The 25,536-nt window shown below is 39.7% G+C and overlaps 4 protein-coding genes across 4 annotated transcripts; 2 read left to right on the top strand and 2 right to left on the bottom strand.

The window, feature by feature from the left end:
* The first annotated feature begins 1,522 nt into the window (after positions 1-1,522).
* On the top strand, positions 1,523-2,786 carry LOC6644171. The gene is made up of 3 exons (XM_002066673.4): positions 1,523-1,675; positions 1,775-2,085; positions 2,146-2,786. The coding sequence occupies exons 1-3, from the start codon at positions 1,612-1,614 to the stop codon at positions 2,236-2,238; spliced, it is 468 nt and encodes a 155-aa protein (XP_002066709.2). The 5' UTR covers positions 1,523-1,611; the 3' UTR covers positions 2,239-2,786.
* LOC6644170 lies at positions 2,756-3,863 on the bottom strand. The gene is made up of 3 exons (XM_023176687.2): positions 3,564-3,863; positions 3,181-3,480; positions 2,756-3,112 (listed from the first exon to the last, which is right to left on the bottom strand). The coding sequence occupies exons 1-3, from the start codon at positions 3,570-3,572 to the stop codon at positions 2,807-2,809; spliced, it is 615 nt and encodes a 204-aa protein (XP_023032455.1). The 5' UTR covers positions 3,573-3,863; the 3' UTR covers positions 2,756-2,806.
* Positions 3,864-4,649: 786 nt separating this feature from the next.
* On the top strand, positions 4,650-6,867 carry LOC6644169 (paired box protein Pax-6). The gene is made up of 3 exons (XM_002066671.4): positions 4,650-5,211; positions 5,283-5,584; positions 5,648-6,867. The coding sequence occupies exons 1-3, from the start codon at positions 5,171-5,173 to the stop codon at positions 6,412-6,414; spliced, it is 1,110 nt and encodes a 369-aa protein (XP_002066707.2). The 5' UTR covers positions 4,650-5,170; the 3' UTR covers positions 6,415-6,867.
* A 5,235-nt stretch (positions 6,868-12,102) lies between these two features.
* LOC6644168 (homeobox protein goosecoid) lies at positions 12,103-24,515 on the bottom strand. Its single transcript, XM_023176655.2, has 3 exons — positions 23,412-24,515; positions 22,529-22,896; positions 12,103-12,623 (listed from the first exon to the last, which is right to left on the bottom strand). The coding sequence occupies exons 1-3, from the start codon at positions 24,106-24,108 to the stop codon at positions 12,306-12,308; spliced, it is 1,383 nt and encodes a 460-aa protein (XP_023032423.1). The 5' UTR covers positions 24,109-24,515; the 3' UTR covers positions 12,103-12,305.
* Between the last annotated feature and the right edge of the window lie 1,021 nt (positions 24,516-25,536).

Genomic DNA, 25,536 nt, shown 5'->3' with positions numbered 1-25,536 from the left:
AGTTATCAACTGGTTCATTAAAATCGAATTTGAATTCAATCCAATTTTTCCATCCCAACTTGTTTTTATTATTATAATATTTGTCAACTTGCTACCGTAGCTTCCCACGCTCAGAGAAACAAGATCGCTAGAATTGAAAGAGGAATTAGAAAACCGAAAACTTTTTTCAAGATTCCAGTGCTGATATTTGTCGGATACTGGGTGAAAGAAAGGAGACAAACACCCAGTCACAAAGCGACTAGCCAAACTACATAGTTTAGAATATTTTCATAATGTAAACAAGGATTAAAGCAATCCCACCGCTTGGTCTTTGGTTTGCGGGTGTTGTGTCCATTTCGCTTCGGCGTGACTTTTTTGATCGGTTACTATACGGGATTTGGGGATTTGGTTGGCTTAATACCACTAGTGTTTAACAAATCAAAAACCAAACATCATAGCTTAAACACCACCATAATTAGAAGTTTGCCTCACATGATTTAAACATTGCCACTCATAAATATCCTATATTTTCATATCTCCTAAGTATTTAGAATTTCAAAAATCCATTTTGGGACGATATTCTCAATACTCCAAACCAAGGGTGGGCACGAAAATTTAACTTGGGAGCCAGAGCATCAGCAGCAGAGGCTGGGCTGAGAAAAAGGTCATTTTTTGGTCTCGACGCACACAAAAATTTGTGTGTCTCGAGTTTTATGACGGGTCATAAACGACCTTTTTTGGGTCGAGCGAGCGATCGTCGTCGAACTTGTGGGCAGAGAGACGGACAAGTCCCGAATTTTACGGGGAGGGGGAAAAAGGTCGCGATCTCGAGCTCGCAACTTGTGGGCAGAGAGACGGACAAGTCCCGAATTTTACGGGGAGGGGGAAAAAGGAACGCGATCTCGAGCTCGCAACTTGTGGGCAGAGAGACGGACAAGTCCCGAAATTTACGGGGAGGGGGAAAAAGGAACGCGATCTCGAGCTCGCAACTTGTGGGCAGAGGGAGTGAGGGACAAGTAAAAATAAGGGTTGTTTTTGATGAGTGCTCGAGATCGCGTTCCTTTTTCCCCCTCCCCGTAAAATTCGGGACTTGTCCGTCTCTCTGCCCACAAGTTGCGAGCTCGAGATCGCGACCTTTTTCCCCCTCCCCGTAAAATTCGGGACTTGTCCGTCCCTCTGCCCATAAGTTCGACGACGATCGCTCGCTCGACCCAAAAAAGGTCGTTTTATGACCCGTCACAAAACTCGAGGCACACAAATTTTTGTGTGCGTCGAGACCAAAAAATGACCTTTTTCTCTGCCCAGCCTCTGCCGGTAAAGAGCCACGGGAGCCACGGGAGCCAAAAGAGCCACTACGTGCCCATCCTTGCTCCAAACCATAATTTAAGCTAACAACCAAGAAGACCGTTACGTCGATGTCGAAAAATCGTTTTCAAATTTCTTACATTCCAATCGATAAGTCGTAACCGATATAACAATGTTTAAAATATGGGGTTCCGCGCGAATGGTAATTTTTTTACGCTTTGCAACACTATTGTTCTGTTGTTGTTTTCTTAACACTTGTGCAGCATTAATGGGAGTGGTTTTTGTTTGTTAATTTTATAAAGTTTATATTGTTTAAATTGATCGTATATGATGATAAAATCCTGGCAGATAGCCCTTCTGGCCTTAGCTGCCGTGTATCTTTGCGGACAAGGTATGCAATGCACGGATAGACTCTAGACTCAAGCCCAGCTTAATATTCAGCTGGCCACACCTTGACTCACACTTTAATTAAAAACAAATTCTATTCTAGTTAACTTTGTGTCTGGTCTGGAGTGCTACGTCTGCTCCAATCAAACAGGCAATACGGAAAAGTGTCTGAATACGATTAAAACGTGTGCGCCCTTTGAAAATGTGTGCGGCACCGAAATACGTTGGGGAAGTCAGCCCTATTTCTCAGAGGGAGCTCTGAAGCAATATTATGTGTCCAAGCGTTGCATGACCAAGGAGCAGTGCCAATCCAAACGTAAGCGTTATATGCAGCTGTATTGCACACACATTTGGTACGAGGATTGGGCCTGCAATGAATGTTGTCAGGGAGATCGCTGCAATTATTTTGTGATTGTGAGTATGGAAAACTTTTTAATGGATTTATTATTTATATGCATTTATCTATCTTTGCAGAGTGGTGCTCCCACATCAAGTTATACGCACAAGGGCCTGTTTGTAGGAATCTTGGCCCTAATTTTTTCTGCTTGGTTCTGGCAACGTTCCTAACCAGCAACGTAAAAAGCTCAAACTCCTTTTAAAAACATTCCCACTTCAGAAAAGTCGAATATTATTGTCAGGGAATGCATCAGATCCGTAAAATCCAAAATTAACATTGAAAAGGTTCTGAATTTTCTGCCGAAAAGCTGGTCGGATGTCCACATCAGCAGTTTATAGTGCCTTTTAGCTAAAAATGGTTTGCCCAATGTTCAATTCTAATTATTTAAACAAGTTTCCCATTATTTATTTTCGAAATATTTGATGACAGTGCGACCAAAGTTAATGCAACTTGATACAATTTAACAATTCCATTCCCTGATTTTAGCATTTTTTACATTATTCCGTCCACATTAGTTATTAGAATTACAAACATTCTTTTGTATCGTCCATTCTGTTATAGAAAAGTGCCTTTTTCGAAACTTTTTTTAGAATAATTATAAGTACAAACTCGAATATTTCTTGATAAGATTTTTTAAAACGAAAATCAAGTTAAAACGAAACTCAAATAAACCAACTTCGGCGTCAGTTCGGCGCTTTAATATATTCAGGAAGAAAAATATATAAGAATTAAAGTATTTTATTTGGCACAGAAACAGCCAGCGGTCACAGTAACGGTCTTAAATTGCCACAACTGGGTTGAGGCGGTTGCAGAGGAAGACGTCAAGAAGCCACGGCCTGGACCTTTTTGTAGCCAGGACGACGTCAAGGAAGATGGAGTGTTTCTACCAGGATTATCCGCTACGGAGGCCAACACTTTCACTTTATACTCCAAGGGACGGCAATTGGATCCATGTGTGCACTTAACGTTTTGTGGGCGAGATTCACAAACGGCATTCATTAGATAGCGCGGAAAATGGAGATTACCCAAGTCGATTAGTTCGTTCTGCGAGAGATACAATTCGAGAATTGAATGTATAATGTAATCAACAATCACGGGAGTGTGGGACAAACCGTAACTTTACAATCACAGCCGGCCGAATGGACATCGTTTCGTTTACTGGCCATAAGGTCATCATAAAAATCATTATAGTACTGATGTGGCAAGACCAGTGATTCCGATTCCGTTGGTGTCTCCGTTTCGCCTTTGGATTCAGCTTTGCTTTGTACTGGCTCTCCAAAGAGAGCATTCAATAGTAGTTTAGAATTGTAATCCTCATCGTATCCATAGCTCTGAGCAGCAATACGACGACCACCACCACCATAGCTGACCAGGATGAAGAGCAGCGCCAGCGCTGCTGTTAAAGGGGTCAACTAAAATGGGCACACGCACGGGCACAAACACACACACACACAAATTATCCCCGGCAGTTACTGTTAGAGATTTCGAGACTCACCCATGGCATCCTCGTTGAGAGCTTGGCTCTGTTTGCGGCTCTACGCAATCGACTTGCCCGCTTTTATACTCTTCTCCTCTTCTTACGGTTCAAAAAGGATTCAGATTACACACATCCATTATGATGATGGTTGACGGTGGTCGTCACCTGTATTAGCGAAACAAAAGGGTCCAAAACTATTGACACAATAACAATAGATGAAGTGAGCTTGGGAGTGGGACGAAATGGTCGGGGCTGCAATTTTTCGTCTATTTATAGTGAGTGAGAAATTTTCAAGTGGAAAATGGCTTTAACTTGAAAAGTGCCTGGAGAGAGGAAAAAAACACCGAAAAAACAAAAAAGGAAACCCAGTGACCCAGACATAGGCAAAAGAGCATGAGCTACTTAGGCCAGGAGCGGTTTTATGCCTACTAAGATTTCTGTTTATCAATTTTTCAGACAAATGAATGGGCATTGCCAAGAGTCTTCATACCTTGATCTCACTGGATGATATGGTAATTTAAAGTCGCCAGGATACAGGTATATTCATTGTTGATCAACTCCAGCAGTTGAGCTATAAGTCCGTTAATAAATATAGGAAAGTATTAAAACTGAAGCATTCAAAAAATATATACTTGTTATTAATATCTATGGATTATTAAAAATTTTCAAAAAATCCGGATAAACTTTAGCCAAGGCTTTTTACTAGTAGAACCAAATTAGCGGTGAGCTACAATATTTGTATGTAAGAGAGATATGTATGTGAGTGAGATAGATCTCGATTTTAAATCTCAAATAAATATACATATATTCTACATAGTGTTGAATGGCTCGTTTTGGGCGGATAACCGTTAGCGCCCCTGGTTCAGACCCAATGCGTGGTCTGGGTTTCGGCTAGTGCGGCGATTCTAGCTCGCTGCCAGCGGGTCAACTAGTCTTGGGTCAGTCTGAGTGTCTAATAATGCTCCTCCTCTAGTTGGTGTAGGGTATCTGCCGCGTATATGTATGTGTGTATGTGTGATGTGTGTGTTTTTTTTAAAATGAAAAAATAGTGGGGAATATGTGGAGAATCGAAACGAAAAGAAAAATTCTAGGGCTTCCCGTGTGACGAACAACAACATAGGCCGGAATCCTCCTTCAGTTGAATAAGCGACGCGTTGAGGCAAGAACGTTCGTGGGCTCCGTCTCTGTCTCCGTCTCTGTCACTCAACTAACAGACAAGCACGCACACGCAAGCGGGGCGAAAATCGGGCAGCTCCAACTGTAATAGTTAAGGCAGAAATTGAAGCAGAAACAGCATCCTTAAGGCTCAGAAAGGAAGTTTTCGTCATAGTGCTTGTGGTTGTTGTTTTTATTGCGGTACTAAGTGTTATTGTTGTTGTTGTTGTTGCTGCTGTACAGTTATTCCGCTAGAGCGGAAAAGCTAGCAAAAGTAAAGGAAGTGGAAGAGGAAGCCCTCAAAGTGTCGTATAAAAATCGTTAAAAAATCGTAAAAAAAGAAATAGTGGAAACTACGCGACTATGTCACAACGAAAAGTGTGAGCAGAAGAAGGAGAAGAGGAAGAAGAAGGTGCAAAGGAGAAGCAACTTAACTTCAGCATATCCAGGTGGAGCAGTTCAAGATTTGCATGGAAAAAGGCACAATGAAGCGCAAGCAGCGAAGATACAGGTAACGGATAAAATCCAACAAACTGAAGAACTCTATCTAGTCAATCTATTCCCCAACGTGCTCCACTTTAGAACCACATTCAATACGTTACAACTGCAGGAACTGGAGCGAGCCTTTCAACGTACCCATTATCCGGATGTTTTCTTTCGCGAGGAGCTTGCCGTCCGCATTGAACTAACTGAGGCTCGGGTACAAGTCTGGTTCCAAAATCGTCGAGCCAAATGGCGCAAACAGGAGAAAATTGGTGGAGTTCCTGGTGCAGACGGAGGTGGCGATGAGCTGGGAGCATTGGATTTAAATGAGGGAGTCGCCACCTACGATGATGACGATGATGTGGGCACGGCCGTACTCAATCAATTGGACTCAGCTTTGGGTGAGTTCGAATTTCGATAGGCTAGCAATGGTATACATCGATGCTATTATTATATTCTTCTAGCTGGCGGTGTTAGCCTCTTGCCAGACACTCCACCGCAGTCATCCAATTCCCTGGACAATGAGCTTAAAAATTCCTATGGTACAGCAACGGGCGGAGGGATTTCTTCGTCGTCGCCCTCTCGGCTGTCACCGAATATCTTTCTCAATTTGAATATCGATCATTTGGGATCCATGGAATGGACCGCCAGTTATCCACCCGCCACTCAGTTGACACAGACTCAGCAGCAACATCACCCGCCTCAATCGCAGACAGAACCTCAGCTGGTCCAGCAGCAGCAGCAGCAACAGGGATTGGAGTTTCTCGACCTGGGATCATCTTCTGCCTATGATGAAATGAAATTTCTCAACGTGGATCAATTTACAATTGATAGCTTTAAGGCGGATTGCATTTTGAGCTCACTGCAGGAGCAGGAGCAGGAGCAAGACAAACAACAACAGACTCAACAGCAGCCCGTTACCATCTCGCCCTCCTCCTATGATGCCCTGCATTTGCATTCTCTTTGTCTGGACACTATGGTCATGGGTTTGACATCACCTTTCGGTCATGATGGCCATAGTGAGGTGGGTGTTGGAGTGGGTGTTGTGACCGAAGAGGCTAAGCTCTTGGATAGAACATTGCCCTTGTCCTCGTTAAGCATTGGCGTTGGAGTCGGTGTCGGCGTCGGCGTGGGAGTTGGAGTGGAGGGTATAGCCGATTTGGTTGATCAGCTGCATCATCAGCATCATCATAATAATCATCATCACAGCTCTAGCAGCGATTGCCTGTGAACTTTTTGTGCTTTAGTTAAACTTATTAAATCCCTTACCAACTATTCCAGACTCTTTCCCTAAGGCAAAATGAAAAAGAAGTTTAAAGAGGCTAATGCATCTTGTAATAATCGTGTTAAGCAAAAAATTTTAAAACCAAAAACCAAATTCGAATAATTTGAAAAATGAATAACTAAGTCAGTTAAGTCAGTCGGTCTGTAAGCTCATCCCACATATCCAAATTATCATTATTTGGCTTAGTTCCTTATGGAAAGCATTAATATAACTTAAGCGATTGCAAATCAGAAAGAAGATTACGACCTAAAGGGGAAAGAGTACCTGCACTTCGGTAACAAAATCGGAGCCTATTTTTTAGTGAATATTTTCTAGTCAATTTCAAGTTAAGCAATGTTAAATAAATTAGAGAATGGGACGTGCAGGACTAAGGGAGTCTCCTGTCACCACCTCACAAAATATTATAACAGGCCTTGATTCTGAATTCACCTGTAAATTTCCGCCCTACTCCTCCGTCCTTATCCTCAGCCCCCAACCACAACCTGCCCTGCCTGGTGCCAACTGTTCCGACTGTATGGATTCCTTGGCCCAGCACATGGGAGTCCTGTGTGTGCGTAACAAAGGACTCGACTTTCAGCATTATTTGTGGCACGGATTAGGCCAAACTAATTGTGTGATTTTTGAATGGATTTAACCGTTTGGATTTCAAGTTTTGTTTGTTCGAAAATAACATTTACAGAACCAACCACCCAGTCCCAGACCCAGTCTCGAATAGGGATCCGATGTGAAAGCCTCCAGTGAGTCTTTCATAAGCAGCCCGCGTCGGCTTTATGTAAGTCCCTTATAAGCTCTTTGTGGAATCGGAGCGCCATTTTCCCTTTTCGCTTGGCCGACTAATTGCCAGATTTGAAGCTGCAATGCAGCTGAATGGGTTGATGGGTGTGGCCTGAAAATTTAATTATCATCGTTGCCATTTGGCTTGGATAATCCTTTTCTGGTAGGACCTGTCTGTGTCAGTTAAAAAATTTTTCAATTAATCGACAATCCTTTTTTTTTGTTGCAAAAATATTGAAAAATATTTTCATATTACATACAAAACTTTAATCGAATCGATAAGCAAGAAACGAAGGACGGGAAAAAGGACTCGTGTGTGTGTATATGTGTGTGTGTGTGTGCTTTTCATAAGGACACAAGCATTTCCTGGCTTGCTTTTCCCATCACTTCACTTCGCTTGGCTTTTCTCTAACGTTTTGTTTATATTTTAATATTGAATTCGCCTCCGGCCGCATAAACGCAATAATCGCACATTTTATGGATTAAAATCACCTGCTTCTGCTTCTGTTGCTGCTTTTGCTGCTGTTCACCTTGGCTAATCTATTACAGGCAAAATCGTATTTAGGCCCCGAAGGATATAAAGCAAGTCTGCAGATTGACTGCGATTCTGCTTCTTCCAATGTACGGATGTGTGTGTGTATATGTGTGTGTGGATACTCTATGGCAGAATCTTTATGAATTATCAAAGAGTATAATATAACCATTATATTGACACAAAAATACTTTAAACAAGGTAATATACTTGTTGAAGTAAAAAGAATGTTTAGAAATATTTAACAGAATCAAGTTTGCAAACTGTTAAGATTATATTTCAAAAATAATGCGGAAATAGTAAATGACTTAACAAAATAATATCAAATTTGAAAAAAAAATCCAAATTCTTCGACTTGTTTTATACTTTGCTTAAAAATTTCTTAATAATTCCGAAGAAAAAGTTTGTACAATTTATGACAATTTAAACATAAGTCTAAAGACTAAACTGAAGTATCATCAATACAATTCGACTGAAAGCTTTAACAAATATTTGAAAAAATTGGAAATCTTTAAAGCTACTAAATTGTTTTATTGAATTTTTATGCCTAAAACTTCAAAATTTGGCTTTGAAAGCCTGAAAGTATGCTCCAGATATAATAAGTAAAATAGGTGAAAATACTTAAATGCTAAACATGAAAAATGAGTAATGGGTAAGCTTAACAATTTTGCATCAAATGTTTACATGAAATGCTTTATTCGAGGAGCTAATCATCTGGACTTTCGTATGCAGTACCAAAAATTGGAATGTCAACATAAATTCAGGTTGGAAAATGGCAACCAAATCGAAAAAGTTGAAGGAAGAAATGAGATTTTAAGTTCTTTTAGCTCTCCTTGCAGCTGTTTTGATTTTAAAGGAATAAGCAATACATCGTAATATCTTTCCTCTTTCAAACCCAACAAAGATAATGAAAAGCGGCCTTAAGGTTAAGGCCTTTCATGTTATTTATCTCATCATACAAATTTAAGATGGTACCTGTATCTCAATAACTAAAGCAAAAAAATAAATAAATGCAGACTCGGGATTACTAGAAAAACTCCATGCAATCGACATCCTGTTCTGAAAGAAATTTTATCAACAGCCGAGTCGATCTAGCCTTGTCCGTCTGTCCGTATGAACACCTAGATCTCGGAGACTGTAAGAGCTAGAGCCACCAAATTTGGTATGTAGATTCGTGTAGTATGTAAAGTGATCAAGTTTATTTCAAATTTTTGCCACGTTCCTTTCAGCCCCCCAAATAAATTAAAAAACCTTTATCTCAATACTAGCTAGAAACACCATATTTAGTATATATATTTGTTTAGTAAATGCGCACATTATGTATGTGTAAAGATTTTGCCACGCCTCTTTTCGCCTCCGTAATTTGAAAAAAGTCGATTATCTCCCGTATTTTTTTACCTTATGCAATTAAATTTGGCACACTTAAATTTAATACTAATATCTAGCAAAATACCAAATTTGATCAAAATCGGACAAAAAACAGTCGAGTTATGCATATAAACGTTTTTCCATAAGGCCGGAGTTGGCCGTTGGCTGGCGGGGGCGCTAGGGTGCTCGTATGATTGAGTGAGCGAGATACTAAGATAGGCTTCTAAAAAGCTTGTAAAAATGCATTTGTTTAATCAATTTGAAGTATTTGCTTTACTGGTGTATGGTATACCCTAGTCGGCGAGACGACTTACTTACTTCATTTTATATTTGGGCTTTTTATGCCAAGGAACATAAGTAAACAGCCAATTGGAAGATTTTTATAAAATATTCGCATTACTAGAAAAATCTAAATATTTAATGATAGTAAGTACGCTCGAAAACTCTTAGAAAAAAGGTCAATGGTCACTTGTGTTAGAAAAATATTTAGTTTTATTTAATTTTTTTTTAAATTTACCTAGATGTATTTTTAATCTTGCAGAAAACAATTACTGAATGCTCATTGAGCAAAAAGGGTTTAGCGATATTATTAATTCAAATAAATTTATAAATATCACAAAGAAAAAAATTTTCCTAAAATTTTGGGTCCTTTGAGTTCAATCCAAATCAAATCAAGGTCTAGTTAGAGGTCGCTATAATGTGCTAGTTCTTGCTGAATTTAATCAAACTATGTTATCTTTAGGTATAACGTTAGAAGTGAAAATCACAAAATTCAAACTAGTTTTTTTGAAAAACTCTAGAAGTAATTGAATACCATTTAAATTCAATCTAGTTTCAATATTTGTGTCGAATTAAATTGAAACAGGTATTGAATGGGTTCAGGGGTTTAGTGAACGGGGGAAATGGTAAATTCATATAAATCTTTACCAGCAGCAACAAATGAGTCTGTTCATTATGCATAACGAAATGAAAGGCTTTCCATTTGGAATCTTGTTTTCCGTCCTCCCTCACAGACACACACACACTCAAACACACACACAGAATAAATGAAATTAAATAATGAAATATTAAAATCAATGCAACAAGGCACTGAAAGTCAGCCGAAAGGATGCTGAGGGAAAGCGAGGTGTTCATGTGAATAAATTGCAATTAACAATATTTTTATTTCAACAAACGAAATGGCGGAAAAAAACGGCAACACAATTTAATTAAAGGCAAATTTAATGGGTAAATATTTCATGGGCCAACGTTGGGGCATAAAATAAAGAAAAAAGAAATTAAATATATAAGTGTGTAAAAAAATATATAGTGCAGAGTACATACACGCATACATAGGGTTTTTTTTTAAACAAAAAGGAACAAAACAAAAAAAAAATCCCTTGTTTGCTAGGAAATTTCAAAAGGGGCAACTGGTATTAAATTTCGTTAAAAATTATGCGAGGCAAGGCGAGGCGCAGTCGACGGAAAAATAAAAATGAAACCAAAAATTAATAGTCTGCAAATATTTGTAAGTTTTTACACGAACTATTAACGCGGACAAATAAGGAACATTTCGGGTCCTAAAACCAAAGCGAAACACGAGAATCGTGCAAATAGAATCTCAAACAAAAAGAAAGCGAACGAAAAACAAAAAAAAAAAAAAGAAAACAAGAAAACCCACTCCACCTTAAAGGAAAAACAAAATGGCGGCATAGCAGAGAAAAGCAAGGAATAAATTTGCATTTTCCATCGATTGGAGTCAGGAGAATAACAAGACAAGAAAGGACACACAAAAGGCATAACACAGGACAATATCCTAGCCAGCGTCTAAAAAATATGCATGGAGTTGGCATGAAAGCAGAGTCCTGGTCTGTGTCCTGCTGAGACGCTGTTTGTATGTGGAGACAAATAAAGGGGTGTATGTGTGTTGTAGTACAAATCAAAGTCAATTGTTAAAATGGTCATTCATCTGCATATTTCCCCAATAGCCTACCCGACAAAGTATCGTTTGAGTTAAGCAAATGGTGACCCCGACGTGTTGTATATATATTTTTCATTTTTGAGGAGTCCTTAAATCAAAGCAATGAAAAAGGTATGTTGACATGGAAGGGTTATTTTTGCTTCTTCTAAAATTAACATCCTTACTACCGACAACTCGTCATTCTTCGACATGGAAGGATGCGGACACGGGGGAAGGGTATGGCTCTTTGTTATTTGGTCCTGAAATGCAAATGCCAAAAGACAGACAAATTATATGTGCAACAAGAAGATAGACAAACTCTTTCACAGCTCCATCCCTATTCATCATTGTGGCACACAGTAAATTGATTGAAGCCACAAAAGAACGTAGCAAAGTGTACTGGATCCTGGGTCCTTCTTGGGCATTTACTGAGGTGTGAAAGCCTTTGGTATCGGATCTCGGGTCTTCCCATCGATAGCCCAAATTGAAAAAAGAAGATAACGTGTGGATGTTTTTTTTTATGATTTTGTGACTTTTGGGCGAGTTTTTATTTTCATTTTTGGATTTTTTTCGGTTGTTTAGCCGCTTTTCGGTATTTTTTCAATAAGTTAAATTTAACATTAGAATTTAGTATATCTCGAGAAGGGGAATTACAATTAGTTAAGTTTATTGATTAGCATTTACGTTTTAATTTATTTTAGTATGCAATAAACTTTGGACAATTAGACAAAATTCATACAAATGGCCAAAAATTGGTTCATACAGCCTGGACACATGCACACATACATTCACACAAACACAGACACAGATACATACACATACATATACATATATTTTTATTTATATTAGTTTAATATAGGTGGTTTTTTCCAAAATGACTGTACAGATTTTTTCTATATGCCGCGTTTAAAAACTTAGTTAACAAAAGTTTCAATATAAATATGGTGATTTTTTTTATTATTTACAAAACAAAATCTAAAGGGATTGTACATTTTATTTATATATATCTGTGTATATACAATATATATACTCATTAGTATATAAGGTTATATACAGAATCTTCAAAATCTGAAACAACTTTTCGAAAAGTTGGTAGATTTTCTTTTTTCAAGTTTGTTTGTTTTTGATTTTTGACTATAATTGGACTATCTGACTATAGATCCATTTCTCTATCTCTCTTCTCGTCACTTCATCTTTAGTCAGGACTCTCGAATTCCAATTGACTTATGCCACTTCCAGGTCAGAGGATTCATCAGCATCACTATAACTATTCGGATCACTTTTAATGTGAATTAGCTGCGTGGCATAGCATTTTGACGACGAACTGCCCGTGGAAGAGCCATTGTTATGCGGATTCGGAGTGGAACCATTGTTGTTGGTGCTACTGCTATTGTTGTTGTTGTTGGTGGTGGCGTTGGTACCAGATGTGGTGCTGGTGGAATTGGTGGTACTGCCGCATTGTTCTTCTTGAAGCTTACGCAGTCTCTCCTGCTCTTCGCGTTTCTGTTTACGCCATTTGGCACGACGATTCTTAAACCAAACCTAGAAAAAAACGAAAGAAAAAAACATGTGAGGTTAGATTTGGTTTTACTTTTAGCCTAGGTTACTTTTGATTCTATGGCTTCAAAAACACTTTCATCCGTTTTTCAAATTATGTTTTGCCACCACGCCTCCCCCACCCCACCACAGACCCCACTCGGTCGGGATGGTAAATATTTAAAGTAATTTTTTCCTTCTCCCCCATGGAATAACATTTTTTTGTATGGCTGCATTCAGCCATCGCCGTAAACTCGGCGTTTATCTTTGGTCAAAAAGTTGAAGAGAGTTGCCTAGGCAATCCCTTACCCAGAGACTTTTCATCTCATTTTTTGTTTTGTGCGCTTAATTAGCTGACTTATTGTAATTGTAATTAATTATGAGAGCGAAAGCAAAGAGAAAGCGCCACAAAAACAAAAAAAAAAAAATAGGAAAGAGGACAAAATAGCAGACAATGAAACTGTTTTTTAACAGGGTATATAAAAGTATATTAGTTTTAAATCTCAATTTTTAATTCAGCAGTGGAAAAAGAGGTTAATTTTATCACTTAAAGGATCCTTAACCCGTTTCAGAATCAAACATAGATTATTACATGCAGCAAATTTATAAGGAAACAATAAAATCAATTGCAGATTTAATTTCGGATCACACTCAAAAGATTTTATGGTAATTCAAAATTTACGTCATCGAAGTAATAATTACTATAAAAATTAAAATCAGGTTAGAAAACAATGTTAAAAACTGAATTAAAACTTTTGTAAAACTCAAATAAGAGAAAAGTATCGTAAACATGAATTTCCATTTCCCCATTTTGAAATCTTCTTATGTACACTTCCTTGTTAACCACCTGCGACACTCAATTTTTTGTCGGGCTTTTTAATTACGTAGGCTTTGGCCACACCCATTCAAAAATCGTTACCCAAACCAGCCTATCGTTACCCTTATACACCTCATACTACTTAGGTTAATTAAAACAAAAGGCGCCTGTCAAGTGACTGTTTTTTTTTGGGGGTTAAACGTGATTTGGGAAATGGGAATGGAGTAGGAGATTGGAATCACAGTGAGTATGACAATGGGAACGTTGTGTAATCACCCTCATGGGCAGCATATATCTTGTCATTCCCTGGTCCCAAATTTGTAGCTAGGGGTGGAGCCAAGTCAATAACAGCCATTTCGTCTCTCCCTTACTCTTTCCGACTAATTCCCTGGCAGTGTATCTCTCTCAGTATCTCTGGGTCTCTCTGTTTGTCCAATCCCAATGCAGTGTTGAACATTTTTGCAACCCTTGTTTGTTATGATTTTCCTAAAATAAATACTAGGTAGGTCGGAATGGATACTATAACAATTTTGTAATAATAAAGAAAGCAAAGGGTAAAAAGTTTAATTAGAACATTTTGCCAACTTTTTGGCTCTCAAAACTGTTATCAAAACCCAAAATGAAAACTCAACTCAACTCTCTACTAACATTTCGAAATGTTTATGCAGCAAATCGACTGAATTTGTTGAAATAACAAACGAGCACAGAGAGAGAGACAGAGAGTAAAAGAGACGAAAATGCTGGGGGTCTGTGCGTCGGGGTCACCAGCAATGACATTGGATGGAAAGCGCTTAGTGGAAGGAGGCGAAGAAGAGAAATGCGCTAAACTTATAAGCAAGAAGCAGATATTCCCCTTCAGCTCCTTTTGAGCTCATTTAAGTTTATATAAATTTGTGTAAATTTCTACAGCTGAATATTCTGGCTTATTTGCTTAGGATGATGTACATAAGAATGATGATGATGATGATAACGACGATGAAAGATGAGGAAGGCAAATAAAAATGGCGCCGCCTTGGCAACCTTTGAAGAAAATTTTGCGGAACTGTGGACCTCTGATTGTGAGTGCAAAACTCCGTTGGCAACGTATTGTTTTTTGATGTCCTTGCGCCTCAATGCAGATGTCACTTTGGATGCTGCAACAAAATTCATTTTGAGCTGGACGAAAATTTGATTGCGGAATTTGCTGAATTATATTTAAACATGTCAAGAATAATTCATTCAATGTTATTTGAAATGCAGCAAACGTGTGCAGTCCTTTCAATGATGCAGGAGTTACAAGGGATTTAACTAGTACTTCAAATGATCTTGGCTGGTTTAGGGTGTAATATGGGCAGCTTGGAAATAGCCTTATGGATACATATGTTCTTAAAGGTATTCTAATAATACATAAATATAATTTTATTTTAATAAAATTACATGTAATAGCTTTAGACTTTCCACTCCAAAACACACATGTAGTTGTCGACTTTAATTAACCAAATTCGTATAAATTTGGGTAAATAATATATTTAATAAGATCCCAAATGGATGTGTTTATGCCAAGTTATGATTTAGATGGTTTTTAAAAAGTAGTTGCAACAGTTTTAACTCATTTTAAATAGTTATCTTGACTAATTGATACTAAAGATGCATATACTCTGCCGGATATTGTTCTTCAAAGTGAAGTGAATGCCTTTTAATCGATGATTTTCCCTTTAAACCAGACAATATTTCCATTTCTTTGCGACACCTGTGAACTACAGGTTTAATTAGTGCTCGTCGCATGGGTTAACCCATGACTTGGGACCTTTAGGACCTAGTAAACGTACGCACCAATTTTCACGGCTGCGCGATTTTAATCCAACATCACGAGGAAAATGTCGACACGAAAAACCGAAACAAAACGAAACGAAAATGTTGTTGCCGGCGGCTTTACCTCAGCGCTGTTTGTATGTACCTTGGTCTTGGTTCCGTAGTAGAGAGTGACGTTGACATCCAACGACAAAGTTTCCAACCGACTTGTGTTGCCAATTTTCACTAATTAGAGAGAGAGAGAGAGAGAGAAAGAAACGACTACGTACGAACGTATAGGTGAAAGAGAAGAAACAAAAAAAAAAGTTCCCAGCCGCCATTTTGAAAGACTGCCCCTAGGGGGATCCCCTTCTCAATGTTGCGTATTGTTGGCTTTTCTGTCGGTAAAAATGTTCTCTCTCTTTCGCTAGCCTGAGTTTTGGAAAAACATGAAAATTAGACACACACACACACACACATCAAGAGAGATAGTGAGAAGGACTAGAGGAGAGTGCGAGGAACAGATGAACAGCAGGTGCAGCGATTAGCGAAGCGCAAAGTTATCACAGCAATGCAACTCCCAAAAAACAGCAACTGCAACACGCAAAATATTCGTATAATTTTGTGAACAATTTTACGGTGGATTGCACAATTTTTTGGTGTAATCGCAGTTAACTTTTGGGTCAGCATTTGGGCAAAGCAAACACAGCCACGCCCACACATACGCAGATGAACCATCCATATCACCCACCTCTCGAAATCCGGGTTGGCATTTTTGTGTCTGGCCTTTAGGTCCAGTTGGACGACCATAAAGCGCTTTTGTAGTTAATTAAAAATCAACTGCCTTTGGTCTGTTTGTTCAATGGATTTCATGCACACGTTTTCAATGTTCCCAGTGGTTCTCATCTCCATTCCACCCAACTTCACTCCAAACCCCCCCAACCCCCGCATGAGAGAACCTTTTACTTTCGTTGCAGTTTTCTGGGCAGGATTTTCGGGCCGTATCAGCGATTTATGCGCTTTTGGTTGGAAAAATCACTACGGAAATATTTGGCCTTCAAGGCGCCACCAACAACCATATTCGTTTTTTTCCAGATTTCATCCCAATCCCGGCATATTTCATTGATACACAGGTCTATACATACATATATGTATATATACACCTCTTCTCACCAATATCCTCGGTTATCCTCGCAGTGTTTATTTAATTTCGCCAAAAAATTGTACCAACTTGCGATTTTTCCGTGTGAGCGAGGCGACGCGTTGAAAACGCGGTAAAAAATTGCGCCTGCGGATATTGCAGATTTTAAATGGATGGTAAGCTTCGAGTGGGTTAAAGGAGGTGTTTGGGTGGGGGAGCGGGGCTTGTACTATATACATACATATGGGTTCCCTATATACATATAGAGTTTTCGTTTCGTTTGGTTTGGTTTTTGCATGTTGGCCGTAGAAATTACGGGATTAGCCAAAAGCGCGTGGCGCCGCAAAACTTGTGCGTTTTTTTCTGATTTTTACCCCGCCGCTTATATTGATGGCCTTTTTCATGGATTCTTGACAGGATTAGGGTTCAATGCGTTTCATTTTGGTTAACATTTTAATTAAAATATGAAATTTTAATTAGTGTAGAATCTATAAAACGATTTTCATACCCGTTAGGCGTACACTAAATGGGTATATAATGTTTGTCAAATGTCGATTCGGGTTTACTGGGCAATAAAGGGAAGTTAGATCCTCTCTTCATATATTACCGTGAAACCGTGTGTGTTCTTGTATCCATTCTTTATTGAATTATAAGCCACAAATATTATTTAAACAAACAAATTACTTTAAATTATTAGATGTATCACTAAGTAATATTCAATTTCTTGAAATTCGCCGCCCTTTAAAAATCTGTAGCCTTTTGCACTTTTCTCTCTCTTCTAAGTTCTTTAGGACTTTAATCGATGCTTCCAATCTTTGTTAGAAATGGTTATTCTTTTATCGAATTGTTACATCGTGTAAATTACAGCGCAATTATTAGAAACCACTAAAACAAACCGATTAATAATTATTTTGTGGTCAGAGATGTGAGTATACTAAATGTTTCATTCTTTTTTTTTTTGCTGTCAAAGCCAAAGGCCATTTAAAATTTTTTTGCTTTTAGATTTTATGGATTAAAAGTGTTGCATAGGTAATTAAGCCAGAAATGCACACATACAAGAATGTATGCGTGTGTATGTGTATCTGTGTGTGTGTGTGTGGGTGTGTGTTGACATAATTAAGCTGACTAAATCACAAATTCATTGGCCGCGCCCACATTTTTTATTACGCTATTATTATACTTTGACCGCAAAACACTAGAGTTTTGTGTGTTGTTTTAATAACTTAAGCTCATCAAAATTATGAAAATTATGAAAATAAATAACTAAATCAAAAACACACATACATACATACATACATGCACACACGCAACTAAAATTTATCTAACAATAAATGAAATGAGTAAGCGAGATAGCTAAATGATTTAGTTTAGTATGAGTAAGAGGAGGGAAATCCCGCATTTAGAGAAAAATGGAATTAAGTTTAAATAATTTTCTTTATTTGTCATTTAACAATTTCATTTTTTTCCTTCTACAACTATGTTAATTAATAAAAAAAACAAAGGAGGACTACAAAAAGATTAGATAAGCTTCAAAAGAATGAGACACACAAACATCAGTTGAATAAGATTTATATAGTAAATAAAATAAATACTTAAATAAGTATTATCGGCATACCGGAAAATCGCTTAATTTGAAAGTGCAAAAATTCATAAGTAGAAGCCATCGAGATAAATAAATACAAAATAAAAAACGTGTCTCTCTTTCTGTGCAAAGATTGCGTGGGATTGGGATATATAGTATGGTTATGGTCTTCAAGCACCATGGCAACGCATATTGGCCAATTTGTATAAGTATGTACCGTTTTAAATCACAGAAACAGTGACAGAAAGCAAAGGAGCGAGTGAGATGGCTATGCTAATTCCTTATTAGAGATGAGCACGTGACAAGGTGGCAAATTAATGTTATCTCTAAATGGCTGGACAAGCGGTAAAATGAGGTAAATACTTATTTCCTTATGTGTGTGTGTATGTATGAATTTTTAATCCATAAGAATTTTAGGACTATTCCCCAAAGATACAAATGCAAATTCTTTGGGGTTTTAAGTTACATTTATATATACATATTTTTATTTTGTACTCTTAACTAATCGCTGACACGTTTTTTTCTTCGCTTGTTTCTTTTAATCATGAGCTTGGCGACCTTTTAACAGCTTAGTCCTGTACCTGTTTCCTCCTGTTATCCCCATCTACACCATCAATTCCATCATCTCATACGCCCTGCCCACACCTCTCTCAATCTCTCTGTGTGTGTGTGTGTGTGTGTGTAAATTTATTCAGCTTCGAGGGCAATTTTCTCTCTTTTTGCCCATAATATTTGTCTATGGTTACACGCTTCGACAGCCAAAACTGTAAAGCAAACATGGAAAGGACAAAGCTCTTTCGGTCTTCATTCACTCCACCTTATCCATTTACCTTATCCCCGCCCCCCCCCACCACACTCCGCACCCGGGCAGTGTTTGCGCCCTAAGGCCCTAAACGCACTTTGCGGGCCGCAAAAATTCCCGCGAGAGTTCAGTGTTCAGGAATACCACGGGGCGACCGTTGTAACACATTGTTAAGCGAAATTTTTCAGTTCTCTTCTCAAGTGTTTGAATAATGGAAAATTATGAAAAATATAACAACAACATCAGTGAGATAATGTCAGTGAGGGGGAGTGGGTGGTGGATGGTGGGCGGAGGGTGGTGAGTTGTGAGTGGTTCGTGTGAGATTTTGTGGGCAGAAAAGTGGCAAAGTGTGTGCGTGATGTGAATTGAGGGGGGTGGTTTGGGGTGGTGGTGAATTATGCTCCCCCGCTGTTTCTGCTGCTGCTGAAGTTGTTGTTGGTGCCCTGTGGCTACTCACAATGTTGTTGCTACTGAAATTAACGAAAATCTGCTGATTCCAGCTCATTGCCATTTTAATTTCATTTTCACAAATTTTACAGACAACTAAATAAACAATAAAATAAAGTGCTCACTTCGGGGGGAGTTACGAACTTTATGCCAGAAAACGGTTTTCAAGTAGAACGGTAAATGGGTTAAGCTCTAGAATCTAGACTCAAAAATCGAAATTGAAAAACCCCGACATTTCAATTCTAACCCAGTGCATGTTGTTCTTGTGGGTTGAAGGACTTGTGTTACCCCCGTTATCCCTAACCATAGCAATAATAATAATAATAATAATAACAAATATTTAGTTAATTGCCACGCAGGTGGGCTCGATCTCATCCTCCTTGAAGCACTTCAACTCAACCACTCAATTGTGCAACTTCAAAAGAGGCGCAAAAAAAAGAAGGGAAAAATCCGAAAAGATACAGGATCAACCTCACAAAAACATTGCTCACGATGGTGACAAGCCCCTTTTTTCTTCACCACACATTGTCCTGATCATAATGATCAGATATAGAGAGAGGAGAGAGAGAGAGAGAGAGAGAAAGACTAGAGCTAGAGAGATCACACACATTGCCCATGAGTGGGCACATTCTTTATCTTCTTCTTTTACTTGTGACCCTTTCCAATCTAAATATTTGTAATGAGTGCGAAAGAGACAATGCTTTATTATGGCATGCCCGATGATTACTAATTTCTTGGCGACGACGGGGATCCAAAGATAAATATTTGCCCTGTGCTTGAAGCATTTTCTGATTTGTTGATGTTGATTCGGGATTGGGTTAAAGCTGGTAGCCAGCTACACGATCATGATGATGATGATGATGATGATCAGAAGACGAGCCTCAATCACTTGAGATGCGGGATTAGGCGTATTTGACTTGCACGCACCGACGAACAATCGAGTGAGAAACGAAGAGAATTGAAAATCGAAATTGGAATTGGAATTGGTTTGTTTGGTTTTATCTTGGCCTGGCTCCGTCTGTGTGTGTGTGTGTTAGGCTACTGTTTTACCCACAAAACCCGAACACGACCACAGTGAGTGAGACAACAAAAGCAGACAGAGGACAGACAGACCACTCTAGTGTCTAAATAAAAATAATAATTGTAAATTATGAAGTCAAAATAAGCAGATAAATGTTTCTTACTGATGATGATGATCAATTTGATGAAAACGTCGAAATAGGCAGAATGTAATGTAAATTGGAGCATAAGCAAAACTTGAACGAACGTGTGAAAATTCATATGAATTGAAATTGATGAGGAAATATATACGTACAAAGGAAGGACCCTTGTTTTACTCCTTGTAATAGGACGATTGTCTAACCTGTAGTTCCAAGTACTATAAAAAGACCTAACCCATTGACCATAAATTTAGTCCTAAACGAAACTTGATAGTCGTTTTTTGTTTAGCTGTTTCCCAATTGCCCCTAATCTCTTGCTGGCTTCATTCAAAACGTCTTTAAATATGTCTCCCTCTTGTCCCCTCTATTGCCCTCTCTCTCTCTCTTTTTCGGATCGACTACTCAGTGTTTGTTGTGTCGTAGGCCTTTTGTTATTTACTTCTGTTGTCTTAGGCAAGATTTTTAATAATTATTGCCACTTATGGTTTGGTTTTCAGCTTCCACAATTTACGTGTACGTTTCCATTCCGTCTCTCCATCTCGCTCATACATAGCTTGGGCGTTTTCTCAAGTGGCAACACTTGGCATGCAAAAATGCTAAACAGTAGCAGAGAGATTTTTGTTTTGTGGTAAGCGAACGTCAGGCAAATGGAAGTGAAGTTGGAACTGAAGTTGATTATGCTGCTTAAGTCAATGACAAAGCCAGGCAGGCAACAAGAAGAAGTTGAAGAAAAAGATGATGACTGGGCACAAGATTTTCGGTTTTTGGTTTTTCGTCAGAGACAAGCTTTAACGACGACTACGACGTATTTTGTAGTTGTATGTTAATTAGGCCCACAACCAACAACCAACCAACCAACCAGTCAACACACACAGTCAATACGGTGAGACAGCAACTTTTTCTTCTCATAGAGTTAAAAAATCAAAATTTGTGTATTCCCCAATTAGTTGTAGCGTGAAGGGGAGGGGGTCGTAGGATTGGGGGACCCAAGCGTGTATGTAGATTAAGATTTCCTTTCTAACCTGTGACCTGTGTGTCCTAATCCGCTTAGAAGTTACAAGTCCCAGCGGCGGTTTAATCTGTCGCCTATAATTAAATGAAATGTATATATTTCCAGGGAGGTGGGGGGCAATGGCGTCAAATTGCCCTAAGGGGCTCATTATCCTAATGGGTTATAATAAGGTAGTTGTTAAGTTGTTCTAAGCTTAACTCTAAACAGAGTCTCTACGCAGCATTCAGGCCACCCTTACCTACCTACCTACCTACAAGCAAATGTCAACATTGCCTCGCACTTGTCGAGTTTCCTTTAGATCAAATGGAGGAAGGGTGAGACAGAGAGAGAGAGGCAGGATGAAAGGATGGAAGGGATTGTAGATTACACATTGACCGGTTAGCATATTGTGCCACCAAAGTGACAACAACAAGCGATGGTAATCTCCCTTATCAAAGACGCCTTCGCTCTCTGTTTATCGTTCATCATCCCGCGCCATCAATAAAAATTGCTTACAAATTAAATTTGTCAACTTTTTGTCGTCAAATATATTTGTTTGTTTGTTTGTTTGCTTGTTGTTGGGTTTCCTTCCTCACTAACACTAATGGACTTTGAATCACAAATTTTTCGTTTACTGAGGACCAGATTTGCCTAAATGTGGTGATGATGGTTCATAAAAGGGGAGGGTTTTTTGTGTTCTAAGTACACCCCGGGGTTAGGCTTTGCCAGAGAGAAAGAGAGAGAGAAAGACAGTCAGATAGACAGACAGAGGCTAAGGGAGCAAACGAGATTCAGGGAATCTTATTTACATTGGCAGTGATACGGCATAACCTCAAACTTTGGTCCCATTACTCAAATTAAGTGAAGTGATTCATTGGACCATTGTTTTCCTTTTCGTCAGAAGGAAGCCCAGCAAATGTTAAACGCTGACAACTAAATAAACAGCAAGAAATTCACAAGAGCAAACGGAGAAGGGAGGGCAAATTTGATGTTTGTATGTAACTGCATACAGATTGCGATGCAGATGGTTTGGGATTGGGTTTGGATTCCCGTTTTCAGTCCTGTTTATGGGGGTGCAGCAGCACTCAATTGGTTTCACGCTGGGTATTAAAACGAGCGTGAAATTAACCCGAGACCCAAGACCACGAAAAGCAAATTGTTATCTCTATGAAAATTTTTGGAGTTGGAGTTTGCGACTTACCTCGACTCTCTCCTCCTTGAGATCGACCTTGAGAGCTAATTGCTCTCGTAGCACTACATCGGGATAGTGAGTTTTATCGAATGTGGCTTCCAGTTGCTCCAATTGCTCCTCGGTGAAGATGGTGCGATGACGACGTTTACGTTTCGGCGGAGGTCCGTGACCCAAATGACTCAAATGATGCTGGCCATGATGACCCAAATGATGGCTGGGATGATGTGGATGGTGGGAATGATGCGGATGATGGGAGTGGAGGCCAGCGGCAGCAGCCACCGCTGCATGACCACTGGCGTGTGCCTGCATTTGCGCAGCGGCCACATGGGCAACCGCAGCCGCATGCATATAGTTTGGATAAAAGTTGGGATATGCCACTGTCAAGAGAAAGAGAGGGGGGAGAGAGAGAGATAAAAAGATTTTCATATATATTATACAATCATAGCTCATCCTTATTTATGCCATGCAATGATTTAAAGTGGAGTGAAGTGAAGCTGGATGGGGGGGTGGTGGTTGGAGGGCTCAAAAATCCTTAAAAATGCGCATAACAAAGAAGCAGAAAACAGCCGCCATGTGGCTTCCGTTTCCGGTTGCAAAAAAACGAAGAAGAAGAGAAACACACACAGTTTTTAATATTCATGGGTATGAGAACTCAACTCAACTCATCTCCAGCTCGTCCCGAGGCCTTTGAATTTCAAGCAAGAGAGAAAAGTCTACGCTCGAATCAACATAATTCCACCACCCCCCCGTTTCGAGTTCCAATGTTAATGCAAATCCTCTAACCGACAACAAAATCAAATGGAGAAAAAACCGAAATCATCTTTTACGGTTCATTGCCTAATTATGAATAATGCCCTTCAGGATTCGAGGGAGAAGTCCAAAAGCAACTTACCTAGGAAATCCGATGGTGAAGCTGCCGCAAAACCGCTGGCTGCTGCCGCCGCCAGGTGACCCAAATGGTGCAGGCCGGGATGCTGTAGCATTGCTGGGACACGCTGCGGCCTAATGGGACTGGCGGCGGCACTGGAACTTGAATTCGAGTTCGGTGAGGCAGGTGATTCGGTTTGGCGTTTCAAGTTAATGCTAATATTGTTGTTGTTATTGATGTTGTTGCTGTTGTTGTTGTTGTGGTGACTGTTACTGGAGTGGGTGTTGCTGTTATTGGATTGCAGAGTCGATGAGCAACCGGATGTAGCACCATTAGCTCCACGTGAACCAAGAATACTATCGATGGTAAAGAGCGAAGCAGCCGCTGCTGCTGCTGCACCACTAGGAACATTTCTCGATGGACGCTCATCATCCAGAATGGTAACCCCCGACTGACTACCATCATCCGAGGATGGAGTTTGTGATTGGGATTGCTGATGATGTTGTTGCTGCTGCTGCAGCACCGATTGCAATCTCTGTCCCAGATAGCCGCATTGCTGAGAATTGAGCAACATGGCTGTGGTTAAGTGATACGCCGCATTGCTAGTGCCCGGTGAACGGGAAATTTGACGCGTAGGTTGTTGCTGATCACTCCCAAGATCACTGGAGGAAGAGCACCGTTTCAGGCTATAGCCTGTTGGCGGGGAGTTTGTCTCGACCATGATGTGACCGGATGCCAGGGGCGCTTGTGCCAATGGGGGAGGTGTGGGCGGCGGCGAGGGACTCGGTGTGCTCACTACAGTGATCTTAAATTTAGTTTTTGTTGCTTTTGTGTCGCTCGGGCTGCCAGCAGCACCACAAGCCGACGGTGACGGGGTCCACAGTGAGGACAGAATTTTGATAGATTTAATAACAAACTCACGGATCAAGATATTCACAACACGCGACACGTGACACGCGACGACACTTTGCTTTGCTTTTTTCAAAAAGTAGCGGAGCAAAAGGTAAAACCCTTCTTGTCCGTTCAAAGTACGAAACGGTTTTGAAACGCAAATGCTTTGCTGCGCACGACAAGTTGCCTGCTGTGCCAGGTTCAAATCATAACGAGATTTTTCTCTCGCTCTTACTCTCTCTCGCTCTCCCTGTCGCTCTCTCTGTCATTAAGGCAGACATTTTAGCCGAGCATAGCCAATCGGCGAAGACCTAGACACGCCTTTGCCACAGCTCTCACACAGAGACAAAGAGCGAGAGAGAGAGAGAGAGAGAGAGAGCTCTGCTTTGGGAATACGACGGTTTATGGTGGTGGTGGGTTTGGTAGATAGAGAACGCCCCTCCATAAAGCTGGGAACATCTTCATTTATGGATGCTTTTGGACGGTTGCCAGGTTCGTAGCTTGAAAGATGGCGCTTGGAGATAAGGCTCCACTACCCTACTCCCCCTCTCATGCATACTACCTCTTTGTGGGTCTCTCTCTCGCTCTCTCGCATGTGGGCACAGTCGATTTTGGCGCCCGGTTTTTTTTCCTCTTTTTGTTAACTGACAGTTATTTATACAGATAAAGTCATCACTGACAGTAGCCTCCAGGGGTGAGCGAGTGAAATGGAGAGACAGAAAGAAAGCAGAAAGACGGCTGTGCGAGTGAGCTGGCTATATATGTAATCTATCTTACTCGCACTTGAAAGGCAGTGGAGGCTGCGCTTCGCTGTATCTTAAGAAGATAATGACTAAATTAATGCTTTTATGTTTTTGGCAACACATAAACATCATTATGCGCTCAATCCTCGTAGCCGAACGCTATTTGTTAGCTTTCGGGTTTGGGTAAGGGAGGGGTGGGATGGATGGGTGGACGTAGGTGGTATATGTATAAGAATGTATAGTGGTTAAGGCAATGCCAGCTATCTTTCATATACATATATTACGTGTTTGTATATAATGTGGAAAATTGCTCTTTTCCATAAGGGCAATGGTCGGCCTTTGTGCATTTTGCTAAAATATTTTAATCTAAAGTTTCCACATCAAATACGCTACGAGCTATAGTCGAAAAACAAAGGCTAAGCTTACTTCTAATGATAAATGCAAGTCTCTGCCAAACATCGTGTGTACGTACATGTGTAAGGCTAAACCGTATGAAGCGTAAAGCCATCACAATG

Source organism: Drosophila willistoni (assembly GCF_018902025.1).
Source record: "Drosophila willistoni isolate 14030-0811.24 chromosome 2R unlocalized genomic scaffold, UCI_dwil_1.1 Seg167, whole genome shotgun sequence".
NCBI lineage: Eukaryota > Metazoa > Arthropoda > Insecta > Diptera > Drosophilidae > Drosophila > Drosophila willistoni.
Note: the sequence above shows the minus strand (reverse complement) of the source record. Positions and strands in the feature narration are given on the sequence as shown.